This window comes from Coffea eugenioides, chromosome 2 (assembly GCF_003713205.1).
Source record: "Coffea eugenioides isolate CCC68of chromosome 2, Ceug_1.0, whole genome shotgun sequence".
In the NCBI taxonomy this organism is placed as follows: Eukaryota; Viridiplantae; Streptophyta; class Magnoliopsida; order Gentianales; family Rubiaceae; genus Coffea; species Coffea eugenioides.
This window is the reverse complement of record NC_040036.1, coordinates 70686973-70700232: the sequence shown is the minus strand read 5'-3', so window position 1 is coordinate 70700232 and position 13260 is coordinate 70686973. Positions and strand designations below refer to the sequence as shown.

At 33.6% G+C, this 13260-nt stretch overlaps 1 protein-coding gene across 1 annotated transcript in view; it reads left to right on the top strand.

Annotated features, from left to right (window-relative positions):
- The first annotated feature begins 3610 nt into the window (after nt 1-3610).
- The window catches only part of LOC113760159 (protein argonaute 12-like), a 17885-nt gene continuing 8235 nt past the window's right edge, over nt 3611-13260 (top strand). Inside the window, exon 1 of the mRNA XM_027302727.1 lies at nt 3611-3900. Coding sequence (XP_027158528.1) covers nt 3611-3900 — 290 coding nt within the window. The remainder of the gene's footprint in view (nt 3901-13260) is intronic.

The window sequence follows — 13260 nt, the reverse complement described above, 5'->3', positions numbered from 1 at the left end:
TTATAATGTATATAATATTTTTTTTGTCTTGGTTATATGTAAATAGGTTTTTGGTTGCTTCGAAAATGTTACTGTTTATCTTATGATAAACAATGTCGTTGTTTGTTTTTTTGGATGGACTTGGTAGTGTTTGTTTTTGAGCTCTAAGTTTGTGTGGTAGGTATCCGAAGTTGCAGTATCAAATGATTGATCAATGGAATTATTGGTTTCTTGTTTGTTTTGGTTTTGATTTGTAATTTTAATGGTTTTGTTTGTACATTTTATTGAATGTTTGTATTATATATTTAATGGCTTTTGTGATTGATATATACTATATTATGAAGATAATAAGAATATTGAAATTTGTGATTTACAATTAACATAATGTGATCTAAGTATATGAACAGGTTTTTCATGAGCAAGTTCTAAATTCTTCAATGAGATTGGGAGTAAACATTGGAAATAGTAGCTATCGTCGTCTAGAAGTACGTGTAAATAATATTTAGTTTCCTTCTCCTAGGAAATGTTTGTCAGTAAATGTAGCCCATAATTAAACCACCTGTAAGTGTTGCTTTCACATATTTAATTTATGTTAAATACAAAATCTACCGGTTTCTCTTTTGTAAAAATATTAGTGTAACATTTCTTGAATTTTACTTACAAATATTTACGTATTTAATATAAATTAAATGATTTAAAGTAAAATGCCCATAAATAGCTAGTATTTTGTTTATGTAATGGAGGAAACCGATAAAGAGCTGGTATGCAATCGACAATTTCTTTGTTTTACTTTCACATATTTAATTTATGTTAAATACAAAATCTACCAGTTTTCCTTTCGTAAAATATTAGTGTAACACTTTTTCAATTTTAGTTACAAACATTTATGTATTTTACATAAATTAAATGATTCATAGTAAAATGCCCATAAATAGCTAGTATTTTGTTCATGGAATGCAAAAAACCCATAAAGAGTTGGTATGTTATGGGCAATATATTTTTTTACTTTCACATATTTAATTTATGTTAAATACAAAATCTACCAGTTTCCTTTTCGTAAAAATATTAGTGTAACACTTTTTCAATTTTAGTTACAAACATTTATATATTTAACAGAAATTAAATGATTCACAGTAAAATACCCTAAAAGAGCCGATACTTTGTTCATGTAATGGAAGAAAATCATAAAGAGTTAATACTTTATGGACCATTTCTTTTTTAAAAAATATTTAATTTATATTAAATAGATAACCTACCAGTTACTTTTTGTAAGAATATTACTGTAACACTTTTAACTTTTACTTACAAACATTGATGTATTTATCATAAATTAAATATTTAAAAGTACAATGCCCACAAAAGAACACGAAATTTCTACGGTTTTCACAGGAGGAAGATGGAGCAAAGGATAGAAGAAAGATCACAGAACACCGCTAGTTAGCATCATGAAGACAATGGGATGGAAACCTCGTCAAATATACAAATCGAAACGACAGAAAAACTCAACAAATACATTAAAAATGATCAATGGCCAACAACAAGATAGATGATGAGCAGACTTCACATGAACATTTAATGCACATGACATAGCTGAAATCCCAATTGCAGTATTAGCTAAACAAAGAGCTCAAGACAGGTGGATGTGCATGCAAAACAGACGCGCCATGCATGCTTTGTATCCCGTCAACCACTATAATATAAAAAGCCGCTTAGTTGCTAAAAGAAACAGTGAAACACCCACATGAACAAATGCGGAGATGGTTAAAAAATGGAGTAAAATCGACGGCAGGCAAATAAGCACAAAGAAAACACTTGGTTTAAAGCCACCGGCAGAATTGCGGGAACCAAAATGATCAGAACAAAAAAAAACACTTGGTTTAAGGGCACCGACAAAATTGTGGGGAGCAAAATGATGAGACAAACATGGGATCTTATGACTTTCAAAGCGATAAAAAGACGAACATGTCCAAAATTGAACCGCAAATAACAAGATAACCAAGACAAAAGGACAAGATAGTCCAAAAGAAAGTTAGCAAATGAAAATGAACAGCGGAAGAATTGTCCTCATGCAACTCGGCAGCTCCCAAAAGACCATGAAGGACAAAATGAGCAATGAAATCACAATATAACCGACACAATCAATTGGGATGCACCGTTCATCGCCCTTCCATGCTTTATGTATAGTAGAGATAGAGATACGGGAACTCTCTCTCTTGACCTTTTCTAAACAGAAGTTTAGAATTCGGCTTTTATAAATCTAATCCCAGAAGAAACTTCAAAAGCCGGCAACTTTTGAGGTCCTCCTGAAATACGGGGACTCAAAAGGTTACAATTTGTATGGGTACTGTTCAATATTAGATTTTTTATGCATCATTTGCAATTTGCCAGCATGAGAGCTTGGCATAGGTGATCCTGTAAACATCCCGCCAAATGAAAGCTAGCTGCCCATCATAATCATGCAGTTCTAGTTCTTTTTTTAATTTGTTTTCTATTTTTCAGCCGGAATTGTAGTACCGTCATGTGACGATGATAGTCCTACGCCTCTGTTTCCATGATTGGTAGGTTGTGATTAGCGCAAGCTATTGCACTGGCTGTATTGCTACTACAAATTTTCTTCTTAAATCTTCATTATTTATAAATTAAGAATTAATTTTCTATATACTGACAGTGTATATACTTTTATCATTAGATGCATGTCACATAATTCGAATTTGAATTTGAAATTCAAATTTTACATATGTGTTATATATCTAACCGTCAGTGTATATAAGATTTCCTCATAAATTAATAGTGGATTAATTACTTTTAATTAGAGACTCTCATCCCTTACTCCAAATAAGAAAGAGGATACATTTATTAATCTTAAGACTCGAGTTTTAAAAATTTTCTCTATGATACGTAATTTTCATTCCTAATTTCCTACTTGATAAGTCCCACAAGTTGATTGGCACGTCCTTATTGTGTTTTAATTGTTTGATGATTGCACTTTTTAGCGTCTTGTTAACTTCCTCATTTACATATAATTTAGGAAAATATAATGATAGTTTCACTTTGTTAAGTTCTCTGTAAAAATAAAAAACACAAATGCTAGCTTTTTCTAATGTAATTCTGTTTAACCTTGAAATTTGATGTCATGGTCTTTATAAATCATAGAGCTGGCAAGAACTTGACAGAGTAGATAATTAGTATATCAACGGGCCTGTTTGGAAGTGAGTTTTTTGCCCAAGTTTTTTACCTACTAGTTTTTTAACAACTTTTGCTACAGGAACCCTAAAAAACTTCTCAAAACTTTTTACCTACACACTTTAAAAAATACACAAAAAAACTTTCCCTTCAAACTTTTTTTCTTTTTCCTCCCCCACCCAACCCACCACATCCTCCGCCGCCGGCCACCACCTCCACCACCACTTCCGGCACCGGTTACTATTCCGGCGGCCAGTTCCGGCCATACACAAAGTTTTCTTTTCTTTCCCTCCCCCCTCCCCTCTTCCCCTCTGCCTCCCCTGCCCCCTTCCCCCTCCCCCTTTCAGACGGTTTTTAAATCCTTCATTTTCAAACACAAAAAATGAACATAGAACCCCATGAACCAAACAAGAAAAATCATAGCCCAGAAAAAGCAAAAAAGTCCAGAATGGAGGATTTTGACATCAAATTCAATGTGATGGTTTCCTTATTCAATTGGATGCAGAAGAGCAAATCCTCCTCGATGAAGCGTTCCAAGTTCCGTAAATTCCTCAATGCTTTTTGCCGGAAACCTGGGGACTATTTTAGCGCCATCCGCGGGGTGGCGGGAAGAGGGGGTCGCGCTGGGGAAAGGGCAGGGGAGGGGGTTGCGCAGGGGAGGTGGCGGGAGAAGCTGGGGAAAGGGCAGGGGATGAGCGGGGGAGGGAGAGTGGCGGGAGAAGCTGGGGAAAAGAGAGGGTGCGGGAGAAGTGGCGGGGGGGGGGACTGGCGGAGAAGCTGCAGGGGGTGCAGGGGTCATGCTGGCAGAGGAAAGGGCAGGGGGCTGGTGGGGGAGGGCGCGGTGGCAGAGGGGAAAGGGGCATAGGGGGTGGCGGGGGGAGGGGTCGCGTTGGCAGAGGGGAAGGGGCACAGGGTGGCGGGGGGAGGAGGTCACGGTGGCGGGAGGAGAAGGAAGGGCACAGGAGGTGCGGGGGGGGGGGAGGTCACGGTGGCGGGAGGAGAAGGGGAAAGGGAGGAGAGGGGTGGCGGGCGTGACTGCTGCTGGGAGGTAACGGGGAGGAAAGAAAGAAAGAAGAAGAAGAAAAAAGAAGAAGAAGGAGAAGGAGAAGAGAGGAAAGAAAAGAAAAAGGAAAGAAAGAAAAGAAAAAGAAAGAAAAAGAAAAGGAAAAAAAGTTTTTCACCCTACAAAATTTTCTACAAAATTTTGTACCTTACAAAAAAAAATTTCACCTTATAAAAACTTCTACAAAATTTTTTCAAAAACTTCTACAGTGCACTACAGTAAATTTTTAGACAAACTCCCAAAAAACTCAGGTTCCAAACAGGCCCGTTGGTATCTTTATAAATCTCAACTCCCATTGTCTTCTAAGCCTGGCCTAGCTTTAGCTTCAAATGCTTAATTGGCATGGAAGCCTCTTTTTTTTTTTTGGGACAGATTAGCATCAGCTAGAATAGGATTAATGTCCATTCATTTTGTTCTTTTTCTAAATTATTTTCAATAGCTTACAATCTAAGCCTGGCCTAGATTTAATTTACCAGTTAATACTTAATACAAGCAGAGATTATAAGGAAAAGGCTTGGAAAACTTGTTAGCTTTTTGTTTGATTGGAAGACTTGCAATATTACTAGCCAAAACATCAAAATTGACAATCAACGTGAGAAATTTAAGAAATTATTATAGGTGAATCAATGGTTTACCTTGTGATGAATGTTGGAGCTCACTCAAATCGACTAACAGAAATTCTGAACTCACTGATGCAATTTGTTCACACTAGTGGCGGAGCCAAGATAAGATTTTAGAGGAGGCACAAACAAAAGACTCTTATTTTAGTTGTGTGAACAATAAAGGAACGTTATAATGTTTATATAGCAATGCCAAAAGGACTAGGAAGTATTCGATTACTAATGTCCTACAAATCATTTATAAAGTACTAAAGTTTATACATAAAAATTCTCACCATTGAATTAAACTCTCGATGGCATCAAATTTATTATTTGTAGTAATTATATTGTTAAATTGCATCAATTACTTGTTGTTTTATTTAAGAAATGTTATCAAATTACATGGGAACTAATTACTATGTACGTGTCTGTGCGTAAAAGACTTTCAACTAATTATTTAGGATAAAAATATAATGTTTCTAAATTTAGTACCTAGCATGGACATTTGCTTTCGAGCAGTGGAGGCATATATATAAATTAGTAGGGTTCAAATAAAGTGTATAAAAAACTTTATAACTGAAACTATAATTTTCATTCATTCAATGGGGCGCATGCCCATATAGAGTAGCTTCGTCTTGGTTCACACCCCTATTGAAAATATAAAAATTGTCAATTGATCATGATTTTTGTGCAATCTTGCTTTTTATGTGGTTTGCACCCGTAATTTTATTATTTATGAGGGCCTTTTGAACAAAAATCGGGGCCTTACAAGTAAAATTTTGTTCAGTTTAAATTAGTTTGTATAATTTTAGTATAATTGTGAATCTAGACCAACTTAATTATATGAGTTGACAAATTCAAATTTACACCTAAATCGTACGATGTTATATCAAAAGTTATAAAAATTACCAAAACCGGTTTGAATTAGATGGAATTTAACTTGTGAGGTCCGATCCTCTTGAACAAGAAAATTGACATACGTACATTCAAATACATACATGTTCACCTATGTAGCCATATCTATGCGCATATAATTAACTTGTTAGTAGGAGTGTAAAAGGCCTAATCAAGCTGAGTAAGCTTATTTGTTTTCTTTTGCGAGTTCGAATTTGCATCAAATTTAGCTTGTTTATTTTTTTGAACCAATGCCAGCAAACTTTTACCAAACTAGATGGAAACACTTTCACATGGATTAATAGTTTTATATCTAAATTTTAAATTTCATACTAATAAAGCTAAACTTGAGCCTAATTTAAAACTTTACCAATACAAAATGCTATTCATGTTTGATTTGATTAATTAGTGAACTAAGTTCAAACAAGCTCTAAACAACCGAGCTCCATTCGGATAATTTGGTTCATATATATAAGAAGCACATATATTGGACATGTTAATCATGCACCAAATTTACTATCTTAACAGAATTACATAAATTATTGATTGTATCTAAACAAAATAAAAATGAATTAGTATATATTTAGAGTTTAAGGATTATTTTAACATTATTATTATATGTCGAGTTAATGGCAAAAAGCATGGTTAAAATAAACTATTCAAATGGTATACTATTAGTAATTTAAGTTTTTTTTGGGGTATCAAATGTGCCAATCCACTCACAAAAGCTCCATACAAGTGGTCATTCCATCCAATTTTGGCGTAAGCGATATTGTTTTGTGCTAAGTTGAATTTGAAGTTGAAATTTGATGGATTAGCATTTGACTTCGAACTTGAATAAAATACAATTACCAAAGATGTTCGATCAACTTACCACATGAACAACAAAAAGCAAAAGAAAAAATGGCATGAACAATATTCTGGTATTTGAGGATTGATGATTTTTTGTGGGCTTGATTTTATGCAATCGTAGAAAATATATTGGTCTATTAATGTGTGAGAGTAAATCATTACTTACTGTAAAAGGAAAAAAAAGAAACAATTCAACCAAATATGTTTGTCTTTTTTATATTTTGAACTATATTACAAAACAAACATATTTATATTTTGTTTTACCCATAAAACAGAACATCTGTTTCACTCTATTTATATCAAAGAACAAAAAAAAAAAAAAAAAACTAGTCTGTTTGGATTAGACTATTTTTTCACAAACTAAATTTATTTGTGGAATCTATAGTAAAAAATTCCAATATCACACATATCAAATACAACTTATAAAAACGTTTAAAAAAAATCTTACCACTTTTTCTTCTTCTACCCACCACCACTCACTATATATCACCATCTACCATCGTTACCGCCCCTTCCCTCCTTCCTTCTCCATAGCTATCGCTGTCATCTCTCTTCCTCTCTCCTTCCCCTCCTTCCTCTTCCCTCTCCTTCTCTCTTCCTCCTCCTCCCCCTTCCTCTTCCTCTCTTCACATCCCTTCTCCTCTCTCTTCCTCTTCCTCCCTTCCCCTCCTCCCCTCTCTTTCCTTTCCCTGCCTCTTCCTTCCTCTCCCTTTCTTCTATCTAGCTGCAATCAGAACCTTCAGGTTTTGATCGCGATCTAGTATTGCTGGTTGCAGTAAGAGAAAGGAATGAGAAAGAAGGAGAAAAAGAGAGGGAGGAAGAGGGAGAGGGAGGAAAGAAGGGCAGGGGGAGGGACGGTGGTGGTAGTGCAGGTGGAGGTGGGAGGAGGGGAGGGATGATGGGTGGTGAATTTTTTTTAAATTTTTATAAGAATAAATTTTATATATATCGTTTGATCCATGACGTATATGTAAAAGTTGAATTTCAAATTCAAAATTTATTGTATATTTTATACTTTTTGTTGAAAAAAATTAATATTTTGCAAAGTATTTGAAAAATGTACGTGATATGCAAATTTTTTTATACTATCCTTTCTATGACGTCTATTGTATAGACATAGCACAAGTATACAGTAAAGAGATTAGCTTGTTGAAGCAATGCTCTAACCGACTGCATGCAAAGATGAAAAGGGATGCATTTACAACTTGTAGACTGAGTTTTGGTGTACCAGTGATTGTAATCAAATATAAGATAATTTTCAAAGTTAAGCATTCATGCTGACGTATACATTTTGTTACACATATTTGCAGGAAAAAAAACAATTTTATAGACTATAATATCAATTGAGAACAAAAGGTTGAATTTCATTTTTGCAGAAGGTTGAATTAAACATTCAAAAGGTAATCGAAAACTTTTTGTTTAGATTGCATTCTTTGGAAAAGGTTTTCGAAAAGACAATTGGGTTTGTTTGGATACAATTTTTTTGCAAAAATTAATTTGTTTGCATCACATACACATTTTCTAACTATATTTTTATATTTCTAACTCTATTTTTATCTCACGTATATCACATCATAAAAAATGTTGCAGTATTATTGCAAATAATCTTCTACCCAAATGTACCATTGCAGCACTCTTTAAACTTTATACATGGAATATAAAAAGATAAATAGAAAAAATTGAAAGTGTATTCAGAGTATATTTATAGTCTTTTAAAACAAATATTCCTAAAACCTATTTTCAAATAATCCAATTTTCCGAACCTCTTTTACAGTGTAACCAACAGGAGAAGTTGAAAAAAATTCCTCATTATTCTAAATTGCTAAACCAATTCTTTCCTAAAACAATTGGATAACCAGTGTATGATCAAAACTACTTTTAAACTCGTTAAGATTACTCACGAAAATTAGGAACAAGGTTAGGAACAGTTGTTACTAGGGTTGCATATGAATTTTGTAATGTATGTTACAACTCATTACCAACTATTTACACATTTATTATAGAGATTAAAAAAAAAAACAGCATTGTTCATGTAGAAGGCAAGTGGGCCCGAATCCAAAATTTTAACACAAAAATCCAGACCACACCTCTATGTTTCCTCGCCTTTTTGTGCAAATCGTGGCCTTTAACAGCAATAGTTCCTTTGTCCAGATTTTTGGATTTTTTTTTCGACACCATAGACCTACACTTATCTATATTAGGGGAGGGCCCCTTGGAGTTGGCTCGGATGATTTCGGGGTAACCTAATTAGATCTCGAGGTCGTGTGTTCGATTCACCTCTCTACCGCTTGTGTATCCTTGAGGGGCAGGGTGCACAGGCACAGGGAGATTAGTCTGGCAAAGTTGGGATACTCTTTGTGTTGAAAAAAAAATCTATATTAGGGGAGGGGGAACCTGAATAGGCCTAAGGAAAAACCAGAGGGGACTAAATTATCTATCGGTCCAAACGAATGCACTATACACTCGTCTGAAAAGCCACTTAAATTGGCAGACCACGTAGAGTGATAAATAGTGGGAGGTAACATTTGAACGCTTGACCTTCCACCCCACTAAGTCTTGTAGGTTAAGGTGGTGGCCAACGGCCCAAATTGCTGTTGGTTGTTGGCTGTTGGCTGTTGATTCAGATTTTTGAAACTCAAACGGGTGGTAACTGAGTGGCAATCCACTTCACTCAGTGGTTAAAAGATTCATCTCCAGCAGATTTGAGGTGACGTTGCTGATCATATTTAAAGGGAATAATTTTAGAAACCTCCCTTGATATTTCTAACACTTTCACTAACTTTTCCTAAAGTTTCAAAAATTATATAACCTCCCCTATTCGAAATTTGGGCTCCATTACTTACATGAGATGCAGTTAGAGTACTACTCTGCTTGAGACATTATACTTTTATTACAAATGGGTATTTGACCAAAAAAAAAAAAGGAGTTAGAGTACTAAATAAATGAAATTACCTAATTACACTAGAATAACAATCGTTTCATCTCAAACTAGCAACCATAACTGCAATCAAAAAATGGTGCCAATTACTACTATAAGATGGTGTTATTTTTGTGATTGACATCACTTAATAATGACAATGACAAACAACTTTATACAATCTACATAGAAGGATTTTATGAGCAAGAGAAATGGAAGGAAAAGAAAGAGAAAAGAAATGATGAATATGAGAAGAATTTCTATCGAATCTTATTGAACACACACCATCTTTGATTTCGTGAAAATTGAAAGAGGAAGTAGGAGAAACCTAGGCAAATTCTAAGATTTTTTCTGCTCAAATTCGCAACAATCACATACTAATCATCCTTTTTATACATTTGAGTGCTGTCATCTTAGTACCAAAGCATGACGTCATAGTGCTGATTATGAGAAATACAACCCCTCTATGAAATAGATAAATTTTGACGCTTAATATATTGCAGACCATGACAAATATTTTATTTTCATCATAATTAGGGAATGGTCTGATGACCAGCAATAGACAAAGTTAGCATACAGAGGTTTGATAGTCTGATATTGAACAATTAATATTTATGTATCCTATTAAATCTTGGTTTGAGAGCACACTTGATGTTTTGTTTGTATGTTTTTTATGATCTATGCAATTTTGTAAACTTATTCAAGTGAAAAGTTAGATAATATGCTTTTGAAAAATGACTGGCTTGTTTTGGAATCTTGTATCCAGACAAAATTGATTTATGTCTTTGTTGCTGATTTGTTGACTAAGGGCGTATGCTTTCTGCATAGATACTTTACTTTTACCTTCCCAACCACAATAAAAAGATTAATTTTTTATCCCATATTTTGATGCTTACACTAATAATTTGATTGTTTTGTAGAGCTAGTTATGCCTTTATATACTACTAGTTTTTTCAGCCTCACGCAAGGCGTGAGGATGCCCTGAGTCTATGTTAATCAAGATCAAATGAAGGCAAGTGGATTAATGTAAAATGGTTATATATTTAATACATGATAGGTGTTAATAAATGTGGAGAATTTGACTTTAGGTAAATTGAATATTGCTGTTACTCATTTACTCATTTGATTTGTAATTTTCTCTTAGATAGTCAGTCTTTGGCTTAAGATCTTTGCGAATTCTTGATACTATAAATAAATGATGCATTCATTTAAAATGTACAAGTACATACAAATATCATAAATATGGTGACGCTGATCACTTTTAAAATTATGCACACACTATTTGTATCTAATCAAGAATGAAATAAGTTTAAACAAGATCAGCTAGGTGAGAGTGCGAAAACTTCACCTTGTAAAACCGCCAAATCCAGGTCTTCAATTGGAGAAAGAAATACATCCAATATATTGCTTTTCAGATGGCTGTCTCTCAAGATTACATAGGCAATACAGCTTCGTGCGGCTCCCACAGACTGCTTCGGACACCACCCACCGCCCACTCACCAGGGGAGCTCAAGCAACTACAACTATACGATGAAGATACAAATACACGTCTGAACTCTGAAGCACAAACACAAAAGCCACCAAAGTTGACCAAGCACACAACTGAAGCACGAATGCAAAAGCCACTGAAGTTGCCCATAATTTAGGCGGTGGATCTATTTTACAAATGGGGTAACAAACTCGTGTTTAAAATCCAAAAATATATATTTATAGAATCGTTTTTTCATGTTCGAAAGAAAAATTGGAACTACTGTAAAAGTTTAAAAATTATAATCCATTTCTTAAATTGCATATTTTTTTTATGAAGAAAGTTTATCCTTTTGCAAAAAAAAGAAAAAGGTTTACACAGCCACGGGATACTTTCATATTTTTAGTAACAAACTCGTGTTTAAAATCCGAAAATATGTATTTATAGAATCATTTTTTCATGCTGGAAAGAAAAATTGGGACTACTGTAAAAGTTTAAAAACTAAAATCCATTTCTTAAATTGCATATTTTTTTATGAAGAAAGTTTATCCTTTTGCAAAAAAGAAAAAGAAAAAATGTTTACATTGCCACGGGATTCCTTCATATTTTTTAAATTTTTTTTTCCAAAACAGGAGGACCCTCTTGTTTATATTGGTAGTATACATTTTCACATTTTAATGCATATTATTTAATCCAAATTTGAATTCTAATATCAACTTTTGTATATATGACATGTATCCAAAAATGATAGTGAGTATGTTTGGATTGAAATGATTTGAAAAAATAATTTGCTTCACAAATTTCAATCACCTTTTTATCTCATATATATAACATCATAAAATATGCTATAGTAATTATCTCAAATAAATCATCCAAATAAACTCCTATCCAAATAAACTCAGTGTATACTGTATATTATGAAACTCTTGGTTGAAATGTAAGATAATTAAAGAATATTTCGTAAAGCTACATATGCAAAACAGTGGAAATGTAAGATGCTGCTTTCAACGTGAATCAAACACAAAGATGCCAAGTTTCATCGTTCTATTGCAGCAAGAAAAATTTGCTTGCATGATATTGCACTATTAATGCCTTACACGAAGAGAATTAAAGAGGATAATAATGGATATGCCATATTATATCTAAAAGTTGAAGCACTCAAAACTGGTCCAACTTCCACCATACACATACCCAAACCCTAAGAAAACAAATCGAATGTTCCAATTTCTAGGTTTCAATTTTTATAGGAAGCCTAATTAAGAATATAAACAAAAATTAAAACTCTGAATGAAGAAAATACGAATAAAAGTATCTAAAGCTAAAGGTTGGATAGTACATTACTTTTCTGAAATTTCTTATCAAGAATTAGTTCAAACATGTTCAATAATTCTTTTCTCGTTATACATAATAGTGATTAAGGCACACTCAGATGTGTGTATAACTAATTAGAATAAAAATATTTGTAATAATAATTCTCTTATAAAAGTGAAGTATTATAGGGGAAACAAGTGAATGGACTTAATTTGGGTGATGTTAATAAAGAAAAATTGAAGAAATGTGTGTCAAATATAGTAGATAAACATGGAGAAATTGAACGTAAAAATATGGGAAGATTCGAAATTATAGTAAAATTGTTGTTTTATTATTTTGTTAGATAATAAATCCATTTTATCCTTTATAATAAAGGCAAAAAAAATAAAAAGAAGAAGAAAGAACTAACAATATAACACCGTAAAGGGCATCAAGCTTTATATATGACACATATATAAAAATGCCACGGAAAGGGGAAAGAATTCTAGCGTCTGAACTCTGGAGCAAGAGGGCAAGCCCAAACAAATTCTTATGAAATGCCATTGGAATTGTCGAAATTTACAGCATAACCAGTCTATCTGCCTATGAAAAAGCCATCGAAGTTGCTCAAAATTACCGGATAACCGGTCCATGAGCACTGTAGCAACTCCAACTCACGCTTTTAGTATAGTAAGGATTGTAAAGGATAGAAAATATAGTCATTGCAGCTTGCACTAGCAGTTGCAAAGATCATTCTTGCTTCAGGTTGTTGCTGTTGTTGCTGCTACATCTTTTCAAATTTCACTTCTATCCCCTGACTTTTACTAATTATTTCATTCTTTACTAATACAACTTATGAACAATGCAAAAAGGACATATGTGAAACAAATGTCATCTCACTCCTCAAAATACATTTTTATAGTACTTTTTCTGAGTTTGACTGATTTTGTCACCAAAATCTTAAGTTCAAGGGAAGTTAGTGTAATTTTCAAAACCTCAAGGAGGTTAGTGAAAG